The following is a 21,457-nucleotide window of genomic DNA, read 5'->3' as shown; positions in this document are numbered from 1 at the left end:
TCATTAATGGAAATGCAATATCTAATAGCGATTCCCTTAATTTTACTCTGCAGGCAGATCCGGTACTTCCGGTGGCAATTCAGTTTCCCGTCGTATCATAAACGTTTAGCCAATTTTCACAAATTACATCCGACAGTTTGCTAGTTCCTTCGTTCGCATTCACTGCAATATTTTACTCTTTTTAATTTCAACATTTTTTTATTTAACGAGTTAATGAAGATTATATTTTCATTTTATATATATATATATATATATATATACAAAACTCTTTCATTCAGGATTCGGAATCTTCAACGACAGAGAAATGCGAGGATCATTACGTTGAACCGGAAGAGTATCTGACTTTACCGGAAGCTGAGTATGAAGGAGAAGAATACGAGGGGGAAGAAATGGAGCGAGTCGACGAATAAAAATGATATAGATAAGTTAACGTTGAATTAATTTATTATCTTCTTATTTAGAAAATTATAATAAAAATCCGTGCCTCTAAAGCGCACTATCAAATTTCTCTTTAGAGACGTATCGCTTTTATTTAACATTGTATTTCTCTCTTGCTGCAATAAAGCAAAGCGATCAAGTAAGATTATTCTTTCGTGTTCCGACTTATTGCTGTGGTGCAGCAGTGCAGCAATAGAAAAGACTGATAGAAACATATATTGTGGAAAAAAACACGGCTTAGACTAGTTTCTAAAAACCTAGCACTTAACATTTTTTATACTTAAATTATACATAAGTCATGCTTAATATACATTTTCGTAGTGCACTCCTATATACAGTCAGAAATCTCATTTACTTGTGAGCTTACAAGTTTCTTCGCCGTTATGCAAATAGTCGAAATTCATAGAAAATAATCGTTGCTTAAAAGAAAGAAAAAAAGTACACAAAGTATTCTAGTGTCTCACTCCTGTAGCCTAATTAAACATTAGAATATTTAATTTCACCATTTCCGTCCTAAGATAGAAGGCGGTATCCCCTCAATTGTTAGCTTCAAAATGCGGCGTGTGTCCGGAAGGTTTGGTGAATAGTCTTGCATTCTCAAACCTACGCCGATTGTAGGATAATAAACACACACACGCATATAAATGGGAAATCCTGTCAATAAGAGTTCCTTACCGTGCAAACCTCGAGAAAGCAAAGCATTGGTCGTACGTTGCGCGATCAGTCTGACGAGTAAACGGAGTACCCGCGTGTCATTGCAAAACGAAACGCAAATTGGAACAATGCGTTAAAATTTCTAGGATTATTTGAAAGGAGAAAAACACATATAATAGAAGTATATAGACACTATATTTGGAAAGTAAAATTTTTGAACAACTGTCACTTTTCGAACTAACGCTTTGCTCCATTTTGCTATGACATTAGTCCTCCAATTGACTCGGTTGCAAGGACCGCAGTGCGCAATTCTATTTCACTTTGATGATTTACACCACGAGGTATGCTTCTTAACACGTCTCTAAGTTTGTATACGTGGGAGTATCATCCTAATCAGTATCGTTTTTAAAATATATCTCATCATTCGCTCAACTTTTCCGATCCACCTGTGGTATTGCATTTTACTTTTTGCAGGTAGCTACTGAAAACTAGTCCCTCTACATTTTTGATAGTTTTACAAGATCAGGAGTTAGTGCACATACAAGCATTTTTATATCTCGGTAAACTATTGTATAATAAATATAAAGAGACTATAGTAACATTTTTATACACTGCTTTCTTTCTCAAGACACTCGCGCTACAAATCAAATGGATAGCATTAATATAAACATCTAGTAAGTGTAAGACCTCGCTTTGTAAAGCTTGTCACAATCTTTACATACTTTTTGTGTTCGCAAAACACTTAAAAATTACTCAATTGTCTGTTTGGAATACTCGCGCCCCTTGGTAAAACAGGATGAGATAAAATGTTATCTCTATTATTCTCAACGAAGACCAATATTATTATTTGTTAATTTTACAAAGAAATAGTGCAGAGATTAGCTCCTAAGCTTGTTTCACTGTACACACATTATTAGAGTTTTGATTCAACTAAATATTAAGTTTTTTCAAAATGATATTCGGTGTATAAAATTTACTTCAACACTAAAGCAAATAACCAATAAACTTTGCACTACTGACTGCGAATTAAATGTGAAAAACCCAAGTTCGAACATTTTCATCGATACACCACAATGTAACAGCTTTACTAAATTAATCAGTCCTCCACTATACATACTTAAATTTCAATATCACTTTGCTGGCATTATACTCTACCGGGAAGTACGTATCATCGTAATTTGATTCGCGTAACTACAATACTAACAAATACTGATTTGTTAATCGTTTGAGAGAATAACTCATGCCACTTTACATAATACTATTTTAATTAAAAACTTGCTTCTTGGACTCATAAGATTCACGCATCGATACAGTGTTCTGGGAGATAAGTGTGTGTAAAAAGAACGGTGGACAAGTTAGACGATTAAGAGGAACCTTGTCAAGTACGCCAGCCTTAAACGTGGCTGATACAATAATCACCAACTTTATCAGCCTTGTTAGTTACCCCACGGTATCTAAGTAATTTAACTTTTTGCGTCAAAAGATTGTACATTACGCGTTAAAGGCAAAAAAAATCGTTAAAATATAATCAATATTGATTGTGCTGCTCTGAACGAAAAAAGCTTTCCGATACTGTTATTATGTGTGTGATTATTTCTTAGAAATAATTTTCTCTTCTCAGAATATTGCAAGTAACGAAATGAATACTTAAGTTGTTCATAACTATAAATTGAAAGAGCACATAGCAGCATATACTAATTATTCATTTTCTTGGCACATTAAAAATTCGCATTAATGCGATATATCCACAGCCCCAGCTCAATTTATTCTCATTAGTAAATTGTTGTATCGATTCATTCCATTGTTGAGCTTAAAACCTGAGAATTTTTTCATTTACCATATTTTAAAAGAAGTATAAAAAATATACAAAAGTTCTTACTGAATACCAACATCGACTGTTTTTGTATAATGTCGAATCGTTGAAATGATAACATCTTTTAGAAGCATTTTAAGCAATTATACACTTAATTGCTCAATTAAAACACAAATTACTGAGAAAATAAGGGGAAGAACACAAAAACAGCCCAGGCATATGTAAGTAAATGTTATTAGCCAAAATGCAAATAAATATAAAGTCTTATTGCAATACTTTCCTAAAGCAGGGTTGTAATTGGGTTCGTATTCTCTGTATACCCACATTGAACCTGTAATACAGAAGGAATGTTTTAGGAACATTAAGAAATTTTTTGTGTTTAATTAAATTTCTACTTTTTACCTAGGATAAACCACATAATCATCAAGCATTCAACTAATTTTTGAGTACGTGACTTTTTCGTTCTCTCTGTGTCCCTCTCTAGCAGACGTAGTTTCATAGCTGTACAACAATCTAACAGATGTTTGAATATGGCAAAACCACCACCTACTATTAAATAAATTGGTATGTTTGATCCTAATGGGCAGTCATTAATGTATAATCCACCTATGATTATCATACTTATGGGAATTATTGCAAACAGTCCCAATACAATTGTAAATCCAACTGTGAAAGAAAAAGTATAATTAATTTTATATATCTGATTTTTCTTAATAAGTTTTTCATAATACATTAGGAAAAAGTACCATTTAGAAAAAATGTCCAGCAGAGGGAAATTAAGCTCAGAAGGAAGAAAGTAAATAATTGTCATCCCAAGAAACATGCATGAGAACTTGTATATGTCCCTTACTTGTTATGAAAAATAGCCTATTGACCAAGGAACAAAATCAGTTAGCCTCAATGTTCCAAGTTTGGCCACACTCGGCTATGTCAGTAACCCTTGCCCCCAGCATATATAAATTTTGCACCTCATTAACAATAGTCTATTTTCTTCCCTTTATTAACAATATACTGTCTTATCACTTACTTGTTCCAAGCAGCAACATTATAATATTTTTTAAAAATTCAAAGACTCCTTTGGACCTTTTACGAGCTTCTCTCATACGTCCAAACAAAGAATCGTATGAAGGTGGTGGAGCTACGAGTAAAAACAATATTATTTCTTTTAGGTAAAGTAGTTCATAATAATCTTAATAAAATACCATTAGGGTCGATAACTTCTTCATAAGATGGAGGCGTCCCGCGTTCATTAATAACCACTGGATTAACCTCCACATAAGAAGGTGGTGGTACTGCTGGTACATAGCAAGGAGGATCTATTTCAACCCCTACTGCTGAAGCTTCTACTACATTTGAAGTAGCAGTATGACAATTTTGATTTTGAGACATTATTATAATCTTTTAACATATAACAAAAAGAATTAGACTGAGGTCCGTTTCAACCAAACTCTTTAACGGGGGTTTAATTTGCTAAACTGAAATGAACAAATAGTGTCCGTGACACAAGCTATACCACTTTAACTCGTGGTTAGCTTAACCATGTTTGGTTGAAAATTACTTGAAATGGCCCTGACACTGCTTCAAAATCGGGCCGACTCGGCAACTGGCAAGTGGAATGCGTATTTCAGATCCTGAGAGAGTTTTCTGGTCAACATTGAGTCGACTTCTGTTAACTTTTGTTGCTGAGTCGGTAACTGAAAAACGGCCAGGGGCCACCGCCGCCAGGGGGGCGACGGCAGAGCCCATATGCCATATGGTGAACATTACAAGTAATTGAAAGGTAGTCGTCGAGTCGAGGTGGTCTGTTGTGACGTGTCTTAACCTTCTAAAGAAACAGAAAGGAAGAAGTAACCATTGATGTGTTAACGGAATAAAAGGCAAGATTATATTGTTTACAGGGTTGCAATATTAAAAAATGTTGACCAAGCTGGAAACTAAATCTGCCCGTGTGAAAGGTTTATCCTTCCACCCTAAACGACCGTGGATTCTTGCAAGGTAAAAAATATGTTTATCCGATAATTATAATAAATGTATATATTTTTTATAATTGATTCGTTTAGCTTGCACAATGGTGTCATTCAATTGTGGGATTACCGAATGTGTACCTTGCTAGATAAATTTGATGAACATGATGGTCCTGTACGTGGGATATGTTTCCATAATCAGCAGCCGCTATTTGTTTCTGGTGGTGATGATTATAAGATTAAAGTATGGAATTATAAACAGAGAAGATGCATATTCACCTTATTAGGACACTTAGATTATATTAGAACTACAGTTTTTCATCAAGAGTACCCATGGATTCTCAGTGCATCTGATGATCAAACAATTCGTATTTGGAATTGGCAAAGTCGAACATGTATTTGTGTTTTAACAGGGCATAATCATTATGTAATGTGTGCCCAATTTCATCCCACCGAAGACATGATTGTTTCTGCTTCTTTAGATCAAACAGTTCGTGTTTGGGATATTTCAGGTTTACGAAAAAAAAATGTAGCACCTGGACCTGGAGGTTTAGAGGACCATTTAAAAAATCCAGGTGCAACAGATCTTTTTGGTCAAGCTGATGCTGTTGTAAAACATGTTTTAGAAAACCATGACAGAGGTGTAAACTGGGCTTGTTTCCACCCTACATTACCTTTGATTGTTTCTGGTGCAGATGACAGACAAATTAAAATGTGGCGTATGAATGATGCTAAAGCCTGGGAAGTAGATACATGCAGAGGTCATTATAATAATGTTTCATGTGTACTCTTTCATCCAAGACAAGATTTGATATTATCAAATTCAGAAGATAAAAGCATTAGAGTGTGGGACATGACTAAGCGTACATGTCTGCACACATTTCGAAGAGAGCATGAAAGATTTTGGGTTCTTGCATCTCATCCTAGTCTTAATTTGTTTGCTGCTGGTCATGACTCTGGAATGATTATTTTTAAACTAGAAAGAGAGCGACCAGTATACGCAGTTTATGGAAATATTCTATATTATATAAAAGAACGATTTTTAAGGAAATTAGATTTTACAACTTCAAAAGATACAACAGTCATGCAACTACGTGGTGGTGGAAAAGCATTATATTATAGCATGTCATACAATCAAACTGAAAATGCAGTCCTAGTATGTACAGGAACACCATCAAATGTGGACAGCAGCACATATGATTTATATGCAATACCACGTGAAGGGGATTCTAGCAATGATGCTGAATTCAAACGAGCATCTGGCATAACCGCAATATGGGTGGCCAGAAATCGATTTGCAGTTTTAGATAGAGCCTATTCAGTAAGTACAATTGGAATGATATATGTATGAGTTTTTTAATCAACTTTTGAAAATTTTAAATTTTATCAAGTTCTTTTAAAATGATGCTTTGGCTAAATGCAATAATTTACTAATTTTCAAAGCATCACTCCCAGTAATTGATATCTAATTTTGGTAGTCACTGCACATCTTACCAGTGATTCGTGTGAAGTCAAATATTACATGGTTGAGGTTTTTCTTTAAAAATTCATAAGAAGTTGCACAGTTCCAAGCCCTGTTCTAAAGAGTTATATTTTATGATGATTAGGAACTCAAAAGCAGTTATTCTAAGTAATTTGATTTTTTAAAAAATAATCAATGATTCTCTTATTATAACTTATTATTCTGAATTCTTACGCTAGAAATATTAAAAATTATAATTTGAAGCTATTCAAAAAATATTTAATAAATCTTTTATAACTGAAAAAATTAAAAATGATAGACTAAAATTCAATATTACTTAGGAGACTGTTTAAAATTAAAACTTAGGATGATCAGTGCTATTAACAGCCTCTTCGAGTTCAAGCGATCCGCTGCCTCTAAAAATCATGCGCTAAGTAGCATTTTTCTAACACTTGCAGGGGGTCATTGATGGCATTAAGTATACACAGCCCCACAGTAGTTAATTCACACATTCAGAAATATAGTCATAGTTGATACTTAACTATAATAATTTTTGAAAGAAATAGATTTTCATCAATAACATTAAATTTTTATAATTTTTGTCTGTTTCAGTTAGTTATCAAAAACTTAAAAAATGAAATAACTAAGAAAATCCAAATTCCTAATTGTGATGAGATTTTTTTTGCTGGTGCTGGCATGCTGCTGCTTCGAGATGCAGATCAAGTAACACTCTTTGATGTGCAACAAAAAAGAACTTTAGCTGAAGTGAAAATATCAAAATGTCGATATGTTGTTTGGTCAAATGACATGTTTTATGTAGCATTACTTGCTAAACATACTGTTAACATATGTAATAGAAAAATGGAGTCTTTATGTTCAATTCACGAGAATAGTCGTGTAAAATCAGGGGCTTGGGATGATTCTGGTGTATTTATTTACACTACAAGTAATCATATTAAGTATGCTATAAATAATGGCGATCATGGTATTATACGCACACTAGATTTACCAATCTATATTACAAAAGTAAGAGGCAATCAAGTTTATTGTTTGGATAGAGAATGTAGGCCACGTATTCTTCGTATAGATCCAACTGAATACAAATTTAAATTAGCTCTTATTAATAGAAAATATGAAGAAGTATTACATATGGTACGAACAGCTAATCTTGTTGGTCAATCAATAATAGCATATTTACAACAAAAAGGCTATCCTGAAGTTGCCTTACATTTTGTGAAAGATGAAAAAACACGTTTTAGTCTAGCATTGGAGTGTGGCAATATTGAGGTTGCATTAGAAGCTGCAAGGTCATTAGATCAAAAAACCTGCTGGGAGAATCTTGCACAAGCAGCTTTATTACAGGGTAATCATCAAGTAGTTGAAATGTGTTACCAGAGAACAAAAAATTTTGAAAAATTATCTTTTCTATACCTAATTACTGGAAATCTTGAGAAATTACGTAAAATGATTAAGATAGCCGAAATACGAAAGGACTTTTCAGGTCAATACCAAGGCAGTTTATTCTTAGGAGATATTTATGAGCGTGCTAAGATTTTACGGGTATGTAATCAATAAGCATACAAATAATAAAAATTCTTTTTTTCATGTGGAATATGTAAATCTTTTCTAGAATACTGGTCAAGTCTCTTTAGCTTATGTTACGGAAAAAATTCATGGAATATCCAATTCTGAGGATGACGTCCAATATAACTCTTTAACCGAAGAACTTAATTTGCTGGAAAAAGGTGCTGTTTATTTGCGACCGCCAGTGCCAATTCAACAAGTAGAGAACAATTGGCCTCTTTTAACAGTGTCTAAAGGGTTCTTTGAAGGTGCGATGATGTCTCGAGGTAAGAGTCAGGTAGCTGCAGCGTTGGCCCTGGAAGAAGATAATAATGGTGTCGTCGATGGATGGGATAATGATGAAGAACTAGGAATGGATGAAGACGAGAGTGGTGATGTAGAAATATTGCCGGATGCGGAAGATGCCACTGGTTGGGACGTCGAAGACGTTGATTTACCACCAGAACTTGATTCTAATGCACCTGCCCCTGAAGCAAACTATTATTGTCCACCTGCAAAAGGTTTATCACCGACTCAACATTGGGTTAACAATTCTCAATTAATCGTCGACCATATATTAGCAGGCTCATTTGAGTCTGCATTTAGATTATTGAATGATCAAATTGGTGTAACTGAATTTGGACCGTATCAATCTTTATTCTTGAATACATTCGCTCGCTCCAAAACATCGTATGCAACGTTACCAAACATACCATCTCTTTACGGTTTTCCCCAGCGAAATTGGAAAGATGCTACAGCAAAAACAGGATTGCCTGCTATTGGATTACATTTAACTGATCTGGTTCAGCGCTTACAAGTTTGTTATCAATTAACAACTGCAGGCAAATTTTCAGAAGCAATAGAAAAACTACAAGCAGTTCTCATTAGCGCACCATTACTGGTTGTTGATACTCGACAGGATATAGCAGAAACCCAGCAACTGATTCAAATATGTCGAGAATATATTCTTGGTTTAAAGATGGAACTTGAAAGAAAAAATTTGCCAAAATCTAGTTTAGCAGAACAGAAAAGAATATGTGAAATGGCAGCATATTTTACTCATTGCAATCTTCAGCCTGTGCATCAAATGCTTACACTACGAATAGCTGTAAACATGTTTTTTAAGTTGAAAAATTATAAAACAACAGCGTCATTCGCTAGAAGGTTACTTGAATTAGGTCCAAAGGCTGAATTAGGACATCAAATTAGAAAAATTTTGCAGGTGAAGTTTCTTGAATACTTAATTCTGTATTAAAATTAACAAATTATATTATGCAAATAAAAACAAAATATTTTTTATAGGCTTGTGACAAGACTCCTGTTGATGAACATCAGTTAGCGTATGATGAGCACAATCCATTTTCATTGTGTGCAAGTACGTTTACACCAATTTATCGTGGAAAACCTGAGATAAAGTGTCCACTGTGTGGTGCAAGCTACCATCCACAATTTAAGAATCAACTGTGTAAAGTGTGTGAAGTAGCTGTAATCGGAAAAGATTGCATTGGATTACGGATAAGTCCTATACAATTTCGTTAAATCTTACATTAATATCTGCACTGATAAATAAAACTTTCAAATTAAATTATGATCTAAATAAAATGTATAAAAATTCAGATTATGTAAATATAATGAAAATATAATATAATGATGACATCCTTTAGATATCTATTTAGCATAAAGTTTTAATTCATTATTACGAATACGTTGATCAAATAGCATTATTATAGCTATTTGATTCTTATGCATTTTGAATTAAATTTTTGTTGCATTTACTTTGTTATATTCGAAATTGTATATCATTTAAACTTAATAAAATTTCTACAGGAGAAGCGACAGTTAAATTCTTTTCTTTCCTCAATTCATTCACCTAGAAATAAATCCGATATTAAATTATCATTAACTATTCGACATTTCACGGTTCAGCTATCTGGTATTTTCTTGACTCGGTTTAAATTCTTTAGCTTACACACGTTAAATTGGAATTCTTAGCTTCTTCTAGAGTGAAACTGGATATAGACTGGTTACTTGTGGAAGAGGACGAACTGTACATCTGGAAGAACAGTTAATCGATGATCATTCGATCATACTTCTTAGGACAGCACCGTTGTAGACAACTAAAAAAAAAACGAGTATTCGTGTGTCGTCTCGGTGACCACTCCACTTCGAATGCTATTCCAGAATGAATCCTCGAGAGATGTTCATAGTATGAAATGGTACCGGAAGTTGTCATTGAGAGCAGCGTCAGGATATAGACCTTGAAGATCGTCCTTGATACCTTCTCGGTACCGAATGTGAACTTTGTTGCCACAATTTTTGTCTCGATCGTCTCTGTATAGTCAGTGGCTAATCTGTCAATTTTTTAATTCATACCTTGTGTTTATTGGTAGAAACGATTGACGCTTTGATGTCTGTGTGTATACACATATGCGTGAAACCGGTCTTATACTATAGTGTAATACCTAGATATATTAATAACGATTGAATATAACAATAATAAAAGCGGTAGTAGTAATAGAAATTATACAATTCGGCAGTAAATTAAAAAATAGGTTCGCTTTGGCTAAAAAAAATCTATTTATTGACATTAGCTACTCACCACCAATTTTATTTAGATAAATGCATCTTATGTACAAAAATGTATACAAAGCTATATATTAGATGTAGCAATAAAGTAAATAAAAACTCCTATTTTAATGACGTACTATTTATGAAAGCATTCTGAGCTGTAAAGTTAACCATTTTTCTTTTAAGGATATAAAAAATATTATTACATGATTAGCGATTTAAAGACATTTCAGTTTGATAACTGAATCATCGTTTAAAAATTACAGGTATTAGTTTACTGTTCTGCTTATATAGCTAAGTGTATGCAAATTTACCAGTGTTTGTGGTTTTTCCAAAACCATTTACAGTGGAATAAGAGTTTATTTTTAACAAATACTTAAAGGTAGCAAAATTTAGCTTAAATACAATTTATGACCTTCACATCATCAAAATGTTATTGAAAAATGAACGAATAAAATATATAAATCTGTGTTAAATATGCCTAGAAGTAGCCTAAAAATACCGGAATTCACCCTTCTTCCCAAGACGTTCTTTCCTTACCCAATCGACAGGTGCAGGCGGAGGAATTGTATGTGGCCTATGTGTAGTATCTGGTCCGGGACTAGTATTTCTCATTCGTTCAATTTCTGAGTCCTTAAAAAATACAATATTTTCTTTAAATAAAGTTTCAACATTTTGCCTTTATATGGAGGACAAAAATGAAAAAGAAAATCTCATCTTACCTCATAACCATAGCCAAGACCCTGGCGTTGGTATCGATTTGTGTAAAGTGGATTATTAAATACATCATTATCATTAGTATGAGCTGAATTATGAGTGGTAACAATAGTATGAGGTACGTGCGCTATTTGTCCTTTAGAATTCCTAGCTTTCCACCATTTTCTGCTATCATCAAGAATTTCTAGATACTCCCCTCTGACAACAGTCAATTCTTTGTCGTTATTAGCTGTTCTCGGATAGGTGACTTGAACAATTTTTGCTTGACGAGACAGAAGTTCATCCAACCAAGTTTCTTGAACTCTCTCTATAGCAGGCCTTGGAGTTCTTTCTATAGAATCGATAGATATATCACTATGGGCTCTGGTTTGCTCCATTCTATCCTCTCTAGCAAATAATTCGGACGAAGGTCCATAGGGTCTATCAAAATAATCATTTCCAGTACGCTCCTCTCTGGACTCATATTCTAAATAATCGCTGCTGTAATGCGATTCATCGACGTCTCGATGATTGTAATACGGATCGTTTGGTTGTTCAGGAATGTCATCCCTCTTCTGCTTGTCCGCATTAAGCAGAGATGTCAATTGATCATGATCACGATCCTCGGGGATAGGGTACTCCGGAGACCAACCATCCATAAACACTGGATGGTAAGATGGTACATGCCCTTTCCATTGGTCACGAGGAATCAACCATGTATCGCCCAACGAATGCCACAACTCGGTTTCTTTGCTGGTTACACAATTGATTAACAAATTCACAGCTTCCCTCGTTAACAGTGGTGAGATTACTTTGCTCGGAAGGTTGGGGTCGTAATTTGTATCATGAGAAGCATCAACGATGAGCGCAAGAGGTGTGAATAAGAAGTGTACCAATTCCGGTGCATTAGGATCGTGTATATGAGCTTTCAATTTTGCTAAGAGATTAAAAGATAGTTTAAATTTCTGAAAAATATCGACAAACTCCATTTCTGATGGTGGTTTAGCTCGCATCGTTAACATTCCATCTCCCAAATTTCTTTTTTTTGATTTTCTATTGCGTCGTCGAAGCTCCAATTCTCTGGATGCTGCAGCAGCATGTTGAAGACGCGCAATAAATTTCTCGATGTCGTCGAAACAATGGTTCAAAATTGTCACGTCACGTTCGTATTTCTCTGACGATGTAGATGAAGCCTCGTCGTTATTGTCATCACGAGATACATCATTCTGACCATCTGTAACCAACCAACGTAAATTAAAGATAAAAGAAAAAATTGTACGAATTCTTTCTAAATTTACGGTTCCAAACTATTACAAGATTATCGAATCTCCTAGCTCAAGCACACAGCATGATGAAGAAAACAAAAAAAATCAATGGTAACAAATTATCTCGACTGGTAAGTAAAAGAATCGTTAGAAAAAAATAACCCAAAAAAGGTAAAACAGTAAAAGAGCCACCATGAGTATTTTGTACAATCATCCCAGATTCTGCATTTTAGCAGCCAACGAATACAGTGGAGAGGAAGAAACAGACACGCACTGGAAACATCTACATGAAGTACGTGAGTGTGCGTAGGCTGTTAAAATGCAAAGTCTGGGGTCATTGACCTTTTACAGTCTCCGTATGCACGGTCGGTTTAAAAAAATTACAAATAGCACAATTCTTAACCCTACACAAAAATGAATCTATATTATTTATCATTGAGATGCTAACCATTCGAAGAGTTAAATGTAGCAATCTCCTCTCGTACAATTAATCCATTTAATGGTGGTTCCGGTGGTGGTAAAGCTGGTGGCGGAGGAATATGAGCAGCTCTTGATCCATGTGGTGAACCACCAGGCACTAATTTCCCAACTTGAAGCATTTTCAAATCCTCCACCAAATCTTGGGCGGAAATACTTTGACATTGAAAAATGTGCATCTCTGCTCGCTGTGCTGATCCAACATCATCGGCAACGGTAAACACTAAAATATTATTATACATTTCCATTGGATCCCGCGAAGTGAACGCCGTTGGTTCTTGAATCAGTGCTGCAGGAAAACGTTCCATGACGGCCTAAAAAATTATTTCCAAATTAAATAAAATTAATCGTATTTTATCAATTATTTCTCTTAATTTCATAATTAATTTAAAGCGAGGAGTAACGAGAGCCTGGCAGACAAACACAACATGGTACACTGTTGTTATTTAAAGAAGAATGATTGATTAATTAAAAATATCTAGGACAATTTTATCATTTATCACGAAGAGTGAAAATAATCTGAATATATTATAATATTAAATTAATTTAATACAGTTATTTTATACAAATGTTTCAATCGACTCAAGCATGTGTACCGGAAGTAGAAGAAATCTCAATGGAACCAGTGGGACCGGAAATCTATAAGGAAGTGATGTGAGCAGCGAATACCTGACCTCACCCAGCTTTCTTTCTGTTGTTAATTGATTAAAAATGCTCGATTAATTACAAATATCTACATCGATACGGTACTTTATCATAAAGAGTAAAAATAATCCGAATACAATACAAAATTAAATTAATTTAATACAGTTATTTTCTATAAATGTTTCAATTGACTTAAGCACGTATACCGGAAGTCTAAAGGGAAGTAACGTGAGCAGCGAATATCTGACCCCGCCCAGCTTTCGTACTGTTGTTAATTGATTAAAAATGCTCGATTAATTAAAAATATCTAGGTCAATTTGATCATTTATCATAAAGAGTTACAAAAATCTAAATACAGTGTAATATAAAATGAGCTCAATACAATTATTTTCTATAAATATTTCAATGGACTCAAGCACGTTTTACCGGAAGTAAAGGAAATCTCAGTGGGATCAGTGGGACCGGAAGTCTATTGGGAAGTGACGTGAGTAGCGAATACCTGTCTCCGCCAAACTTTCGTTACTCTTCGTTTTACATAATAACAATACCCCTGTTTCGTTATCCATGATAAGAACCCAGTTTCGCTCCAAGCGAAGCTGCATCTTCTGGCTCCATATCCCATTGCTCTTCTCCAATTGCAACAACCGGCGCATTCCATCCGCCGGATAAACAATACCAGTTTCCTTTGTTACTGTGAATGTGGCCAAGTGCTCCATCAAATATGACGAATCAAAATTGTTGTTTCGTACTCCAGAAGTACTCGATGGTCCGCTCGAATTGTCATCTAAAAATTTATGCAGGTGTTAATTAAAAATCATAAAAAATAACCTTGTTGAACTTTGAACTACCAACACGAATGCACTTTTTTTTCACATTTTTCACGTTTTAAGGGATTATATGTCTGTTGTATGACAAGTGTATATGGATAAAAATTGAAAATGCTAATTAAAAAATATATTCCTTTTACTTGTTTATTTTTTAATAATGTAATAGAGATTCAGTCTAACGTGTTTATAGCTGTATAAGGTAAATATTAAAATTATTCGACATGGAATCATTTTGTCCCACTCTCCTCTACTGATTTAGTTCGCAGTTGGTTCGCCACTTGCAATTCGCTCTTGGCAATTCGCATATTTCAGCAAATGGCTCATAAACGATTTGCGAGTGACTTATCAGATCGCAACGCGAATCGCCATGAGCAAGATAGTTAAACGGAGTCAAATAAGAAAGAGTTACCGAATAAATACCTAAAAAACGAACAATGACTCAAAGGACATCATTTTTATGCACCGATATATATAAAAACGTTTTCTAATTTTACACGGGTCTACGAGAGATTCGATGCTTAAAAATTATTTACAATGATTTTTATGTGATTTTCTCATTAAAACCGAATTCAGTCGTTAAATTGTTTCATTATCTGGAGTTTTCAAGATTTTTAAAACCTTAAATGCATAAAAAACTGTTTTTCACTGTTTTTAATTATCAAGAAACGTGGTGGTATTACTTCGATAATTAATTTTAAAAATAGCAAAGATGTTAGCATTCTTTACTCGAAATTTTTACCACGCTATATGTACCTAATTATATATTCCATGGATATATTTTGAGATCGGCTCATTTAATTGAAAATCTGGTGGAACATTAAATATATAATTTTTATGGATATTTCATAAAGAATTTAAGATTTTCATCATAATGTTAAATTTTTCGTTTTCAAATATTTAAAAAATTTTAATGCGAGTGGTCCCAAAATGATTACAGGTTCTCCGTGCTTGCTTCATGGAATAAATGATTTCGTAAATCTCTTAATGTTATATTATTTATATTCGTACCTTTATTATATGCAGATGAATTTTGTCCACTGTTGTAGTACGGCATTTTTCTTCAGCCGAGCAAATTGTTTTTCTGCAAAAGACGTAATTACCACCCGTATGAATCATAACTGGCAATTTTTGTCAAGGAAGAAAACTTATGGAAATTGAAAAATAAAAAACAAAGTGTTGCAACATAGCTTAACGAGATCCCTCGAGCACATTATAAATCGAAATTTTCGAACAAGATTACGACGCTATTTCAAGATCGATTTTTGACATATATTGTGCTGCTTTAGTGACATTACCAACAGCTCTTTGGAAAGTCAGACAGATTAAAAAAGACAATAAAAGGAATTTAAAAAATAATTTTTTGTCTATCAAAAATGTGACTATTTTGATAGAAAGAACAATAAGTAACGTCAGTATAATAGTATGATGAGTTTAAAATCGGTTGTCGAATAACGTCGTAACATTGACACGCGTTTTCGAATTTCTCGATCTTCAATGTCATTTACGAAGAATCTCGTTGGGAATAGACGCAGAGGAAACTCTTAACGAGTTGCATTTAAACATTCTGATTTGCTAATTAAATTGCAGCGTTCAAAAATAGACTTTCACTCCAATGTTCAAACCTAAATAATTCTTTAATTTTTTTTCGTAAAAAAAAACTTCAAATTAAAAACTTGTTTTACATAGTCGAAGGTACATAAAATGGTACTATTGGTTTATTGAACTTTTGGGAGGTGTTCTGCAGGAAATATTGAGATCGCTTAGAATTTCTTAAATTACCCCCTCCCCCCCCCCCCCTATTTTATTATATATCTTTATAGCTTACCTCGAGAACTTTCAAAAACTCTCTTTCCATTTTTTCGTTTCATCCGGTAGTTTACGAGATATTTCGATTTGAAATTGCACGAAGGAGTGGGTTTGGCTGAAGTAGCGTACGTGTGTGTAACTGCTACACACGTAAATAACACATATAGTTGCTCATCTACGTGTACTTTCAAATTGATATATCTCGTAAATGACAGGATAAAACAAAAAAATGAAAAGAGAATTTTGAAAAACTCTCGATATCAGCCACAGGAATATGCAGTAAAAAATTGTGAATGCTTTAAAAATATCAAGGTGACCTTTACATTTCCTTCGGAAAACCTCCCAAGGTCAAATTAATGATACCATCTTACGTTCCTATCGAAATAAAACAACTTTTATTCGAAATATTTGTTTCCACGATGGAAAATAAATAGTTTATTTACGATGGAATATTTTAAATGGGACACCCTGTATAGTTGGTACTATAGACAAGAAGTGTTGCAATAATCGAATAATATGCAACCATAGTTAAGCAAGCGATTAAATAATATATAATAGCGAGTAAATTTGTTTATACCAATTGCATTCGTTGCAATAAAACGAAACAATCTGATAAAATCTCACCACTCGTATCAATAAGGTAACGGAACTTAAACTTCACAATAAACATTCCTGTATTGCAAACTATGCAGGATCTGCCACTTTAAACGCCCCGCAGCATAGATGCGAAAGGCGCGTACACTCCGCAACAATAAGAAATATTAATTTTTTGCATAGGACCTTTACGAAACCACTTGCTATTTGCATTCGAAAAAGTCTTATGCAAAATTTGAATAACTTTAATAGTTACGTAGATAAACATAAAGGTTTTCTTATATGCATACTTTGGGGCGTTTTAAGTGGCAGTCCCTGTATGCATAAGTCATAAATATGTCATCAATCTGCTTGTAGCTCCTTCGCGAGCCTTCAACTCTCTCCCGAACTTGGAATTTAATCAATTTAAACTTTGTTGCAAATTGTTAACAATTGACACTTGTTTGTAATAGAACCACAAAGTTTTGTTTTTTTTGTCTGATTATTCTTATTTTTTAAGAAAATAAAGATTAACGTTTGTTGAAAGATAACAGCTGTATATATATCAAATCAAGCTACATTTATTTTTCTTAAGAATTTATTGTAGAGAAGATTATATTTTACATGTAGAAGTTAACAATTTAAGGAAGTCAGTGTTTTGTTTCTGAAAATTGGCAAGTTTCGAAACTTTTTAACGAATGCTATATAAACATCATGCACAAAAAGATTCGTACGATATGTCGATCTAGATCAATTTTCTTGAGAAATATGTCAGTATTGTTATTTTTGTTTGCAATACTAGTATTTGGTATTAACATCGAGTGGTTAAACAGATGATAATGTCAAGGGAAAAATGATTTAGCGCAAGAGAATTTATTTGATCATTTAGAGAATGGCTTCTGTGAGTCTAGAAACTAATGTTGATGATTCAGCAAGGTGCAATCCGTAAAGAATCAATAAAATGCTGGATCGTTGATCTTCGAACTAACACAGAGTCCCGTTTTATTGATTATTATGCGTTTATTCTATATTTACCTAATTATTTACAAATTTTCAATCCACTCACACAATTATATTCCTTTCGTATAAGAACTAAATCTCTCTTCCGATCATATTCGACTGCAAACACCAGAATGACTACCTTACTGTCCTTACTACCTATTAACTCGACTCTCTGAACTCTTAACTATGGTTTACTATAGTCTGCTCAACCCTACTTCAATGGGAACCTTTAATACGAAGCGCTGATTGGCTGATGCAGGTGTACCCGATCGTCACAAGTCCAGTGACCGGTTACAACGGAATAACCTAACCTTTACGTGTGGAATGAAGGCCATCTTCAAGATTTGCAACATGAAAAGTTATATGATTTTTATAATTTTATTAATAAATGACTCTCCTTCCTTTCAGTTTACCGAGCTATAATATAATCTAATTAATAATAATTACCTTCGGTAAAAGTACTTGCTCCATTTTAAACTGAACGCTCGAATAACTCACAACCGAGTAGTCAAATTGAACGATTTTTCCAACGGAAGTTTTTTATGAGTTTGATGGAACCACCAAATCATGAAGTAGGTTTAATTTTAAAAAGTCATTTGAAAATCAAATGAAAGTTATCTTAAGTTTTTTAAATGGAACCACCCACTTTTTGCTGCATATTCTTGTTATGATTTATCTCGAGAGCTTTCCCAAATACTTTGGAATTTTTCAAATCATCCAGTCATTCATTTAAGATATTTCAATTTGAAATTAATAAGTGGTTGACTCTAAGTCTGTATTACATATATAGCGATCACGAACACTACTTCAGCCAAATTCAAAACTATAATATGCAATCTCAAATCAAAATATATCTAGTGAATTACTGAATGAAATGGTATAAAATCGAAAATGTTTTTTTAAGCTTTCTAGACATGCTATATAAAAATATGCAATAAAAAGTAAGTGCTCAATTTAAAAAATCTCAAGGTGTTTTTCATGTGACCTTTTAATGACATTTCAAGGTCGAAAAAATTGCGCGATTTGTTGGCACCCTCTGAGTCATAAAACTTTCATTGGAAAAGTTTCACTACTTTCCTACTCGGTGGCAAGTTATTTAAGTGCTCAGATTTTTAGGAGAAGCCTTATTATTTACGGGCACCATATCTGTTATATGCAAGGAATTTTTTAATTACGTAGTCTAATAACTTACTAATATACATGTTTATAAGTTATAGTCGAATAAAATTTATATAAATTTGATTTTTCTGTGGTGTTAAATATATTTTTAATAAAAAATGGTACAAATTAAAATTCTTTAAATCCCTCTAAAATTTATTTTTTCATTGAATAGTTTTGAAATATATATAACGCTCCACTATCTCATCTGTAAAAAACGTTCTGAACTCATATCTTTTCAATATGCTACTTTCGTATGGATTTTATTAAATTGTATAGAAATAACAAGATTTTTCGAGATTCAAATGTAAAATTTTAAATTTTAATTTCGGATTCTGGAAAATTAATATTTTCCAAGGAAATGGTAATTGTATTAAGATTGAAGGTCAAAAATTGAATTTTTTTAGACAACAAAGTAATCGATACGAAAATAATATGTTAGTGAAATATTTTTATTAAAATAATACCTCTAGATTTTATTAGCAATGATTAACGAATAAATTATAAAAATATTATTAATAATATATTTAGGATCTCTGACATAAGAAATTGGGGGTTTAATACAACTGTTGTAATTCGAAGACTAGCATGAATTACAGCATTAAAATATATAATAAACTTTTATGTTCTCCAAGCAAGAGAAATATAATTACAGAATCAGCTACTAAAACTCGTTTGGTTGATAAACAAAATTTGTGACATATTTCAATATTTCCTTTCAGACAAGAGTTTTAATCAGCATATTTTACAACACTCACGTGTTACTTTCAACATTCATGAAAAAAACTATGCGAAGGGCGATATCAATAAACCCAACTTAAGCTTAATACGGTATTAGCTAAGATCAATTGCCTCACTTTAATTTTCAATGCAATGCTTAACACGGTTTTCGTCTTAAGTAATTGTTCAACTGAAATTCAATCTTAGTATATTTTTTTGTATAGCACCCTAAGTATCGCCTTTATAAAACAATTGCGAATTATATCGGCCATGTTGGCTCTTCCCCCTCTTCCATATTAAATTCCAATACCTATACTCTATCCAGCGAGAGAGCAAAACCAATTTTGACCAATTTTAGTTCGTCGATGCGCACATCGTCTTTGATTGGTTACATAATACCTATGTAAGCTTGTGATTAGCACAGACTAAGATAATTTAGTGGGGAAGACTTGGCTTACCTGCGCAAAAGGGGGGTGCTTTCTCGTTGGTTAAAGTATAATCCAGTATAATCCTCCCATCTGGCACGAAGAATTCTTTTAGAACACTTGTGGAACTCTTTTTATGAAGGAAAATAAAAATTCTCTTTTGAAGTCTTTAAGAATTCTGAAAACATTTTCTAATACAATGAGAGTTCAAAAAGAACTCATATTTTGTTCTATAAAATGGAACTTCCAAAGGATTTTTCTTAAAAGGGCTTCCTTTTACCCAACAATCTCCTCTTTCGTTATTTAACACTTTCCCTTTTTCTCTCATCCTATTTATTATCCTCTCTGTCTAAATTTTGCTAGCTCTTGCCAATCTCCTGTATAACAATTATCTCTCGATTGTTATAATGAAAAAGAAAAGGAAAATTGCCTTCGCGAAGCACAACTAACAAAATATATCGATTCAAAGACAGTTTAATCTGTAACAGTTATAATAAATTAACTCACAAACTACATTAAAGATACAAATGACCTCGGGCGAAATTTTAATGGAAATATTAAATTTTCTTCGGATAGATCTAGACTAGAGACTAGAGAATCTGTGCGCGCATGAATGCTATTCGCGTACCAATGTTCTAGAATTCTTGTTTTTTATGTATAAAATATTTGTAAAGACTAGAGCATTAGTGTGCGAGTGGCATTCGTGTTCGCATAAATGCTTTAGTCTGGATCTACCTTAAGAGAGAATTCAAAACATTTGAGAATATCATCTAATGATGTATGTCCTTTTTCATGATAGCCCCCTTGAAAGCTGCCCTCAAGGAAAATGTAGAGTACTTCTGAATTCTTTTTCTACAAATGATATTGATCCGTTTGTTTAGATAAACATACTTTTAATAATAGATTCATATGGTACTTGAAATAATTCTAGATACTATATAAGAATATATGTAAAAATAAATAAAATATTTAATTAGAAACAAAACTCAATATGACATTCATATGACTCAATGACTTTTCAAGGTCAAACCAGTAGCATTATCCAATGTTCCCTCAGTCCTTTGATTGCTTATTACTTCCAGTAGCTCCTAGTCCCGCAAATGTTTCATGTAACATATATAACTAAGAGAATTATGGTAACAACTGGCAGCTACTAAAGGTAACAAATGAACACAACCTTAGAGTTAAACGACTATCATCAAACTGATACATTGTTAAAATACCTATTTTTCTGGATATTTTGGCATCCCAAAATAAAAATTGACCTCTTACAACATTTAAAAAATAGGAAGTTCAATTTTTATATAAAAATAATAATTTCTCTAGCACCTTTCAATAACTAATTAAAAATTACTTTGTCTATTAAAAAGTATAAGTAATTTATTTTAGAAATTCCAATGA

The 21,457-nt window shown here is 33.2% G+C and overlaps 3 protein-coding genes across 5 annotated transcripts; 1 reads left to right on the top strand and 2 right to left on the bottom strand.

The window, feature by feature from the left end:
- Positions 1 to 422: 422 nt before the first annotated feature.
- LOC136778398 (transmembrane protein 272-like) lies at positions 423 to 4,559 on the bottom strand. Its single transcript, XM_066735208.1, has 4 exons — positions 4,108 to 4,559; positions 3,933 to 4,043; positions 3,308 to 3,571; positions 423 to 3,236 (listed from the first exon to the last, which is right to left on the bottom strand). Exons 1-4 carry the CDS (start codon positions 4,292 to 4,294, stop codon positions 3,049 to 3,051), a joined length of 750 nt encoding a protein of 249 aa, XP_066591305.1. The 5' UTR covers positions 4,295 to 4,559; the 3' UTR covers positions 423 to 3,048.
- Positions 4,560 to 4,697: 138 nt separating this feature from the next.
- Positions 4,698 to 9,718, top strand: alphaCOP (coatomer subunit alpha). The gene is made up of 5 exons (XM_066735207.1): positions 4,698 to 4,900; positions 4,966 to 6,190; positions 6,944 to 7,891; positions 7,962 to 9,116; positions 9,197 to 9,718. Exons 1-5 carry the CDS (start codon positions 4,821 to 4,823, stop codon positions 9,431 to 9,433), a joined length of 3,645 nt encoding a protein of 1,214 aa, XP_066591304.1. The 5' UTR covers positions 4,698 to 4,820; the 3' UTR covers positions 9,434 to 9,718.
- Positions 9,719 to 10,466: 748 nt separating this feature from the next.
- Positions 10,467 to 21,330, bottom strand: aru (arouser). 3 transcript variants are annotated; one of them, XM_066734955.1, is made up of 6 exons: positions 20,090 to 21,330; positions 15,381 to 15,453; positions 14,094 to 14,329; positions 12,872 to 13,214; positions 11,185 to 12,392; positions 10,467 to 11,095 (listed from the first exon to the last, which is right to left on the bottom strand). In XM_066734955.1, the coding sequence occupies exons 2-6, from the start codon at positions 15,424 to 15,426 to the stop codon at positions 10,955 to 10,957; spliced, it is 1,974 nt and encodes a 657-aa protein (XP_066591052.1). In that variant the 5' UTR covers positions 15,427 to 15,453; positions 20,090 to 21,330; the 3' UTR covers positions 10,467 to 10,954. The 3 variants fall into 3 exon arrangements, with proteins under 3 accessions (XP_066591052.1, XP_066591051.1, XP_066591050.1); XM_066734954.1 differs by lacking the exon at positions 20,090 to 21,330 and adding an exon at positions 17,787 to 18,114; XM_066734953.1 differs by lacking the exon at positions 20,090 to 21,330 and adding an exon at positions 17,818 to 17,987.
- Positions 21,331 to 21,457: the final 127 nt, after the last annotated feature.

The sequence above is a fragment of the Prorops nasuta genome, unplaced genomic scaffold, assembly GCF_024137725.1.
Source record: "Prorops nasuta isolate Cenicafe-Biocafe unplaced genomic scaffold, Cenicafe_Pnas_1.2 PNAS00014, whole genome shotgun sequence".
In the NCBI taxonomy this organism is placed as follows: Eukaryota; Metazoa; Arthropoda; class Insecta; order Hymenoptera; family Bethylidae; genus Prorops; species Prorops nasuta.
This window is presented reverse-complemented; position numbering and strand designations above follow the sequence as displayed.

Bases quoted from the DNA above. Each gene is read 5' to 3' on its own strand.
- LOC136778398 (XM_066735208.1), bottom strand. From the start codon at position 4,294: ATGTCTCAAAATCAAAATTGTCATACTGCTACTTCAAATGTAGTAGAA. The intron at 4,044-4,107 runs GTATTTTATTAA...TTTTACTCGTAG, and splicing joins AGAAGTTATCGACCCTAATG to CTCCACCACCTTCATACGAT. The intron at 3,572-3,932 runs GTAAGTGATAAG...TTTCTTTCACAG, and splicing joins AATGTTGCTGCTTGGAACAA to TTGGATTTACAATTGTATTG.
- alphaCOP (XM_066735207.1), top strand. From the start codon at position 4,821: ATGTTGACCAAGCTGGAAACTAAATCTGCCCGTGTGAAAGGTTTATCC. The intron at 6,191-6,943 runs GTAAGTACAATT...TGTCTGTTTCAG, and splicing joins TTTTAGATAGAGCCTATTCA to TTAGTTATCAAAAACTTAAA. The intron at 9,117-9,196 runs GTGAAGTTTCTT...TATTTTTTATAG, and splicing joins AAATTAGAAAAATTTTGCAG to GCTTGTGACAAGACTCCTGT.
- aru (XM_066734955.1), bottom strand. From the start codon at position 15,426: ATGCCGTACTACAACAGTGGACAAAATTCATCTGCATATAATAAAG. The intron at 13,215-14,093 runs GTATTGTTATTA...ATAATTTTTTAG, and splicing joins TCATGGATAACGAAACAGGG to GCCGTCATGGAACGTTTTCC. The intron at 12,393-12,871 runs GTTAGCATCTCA...GGTTGGTTACAG, and splicing joins TACATTTAACTCTTCGAATG to ATGGTCAGAATGATGTATCT.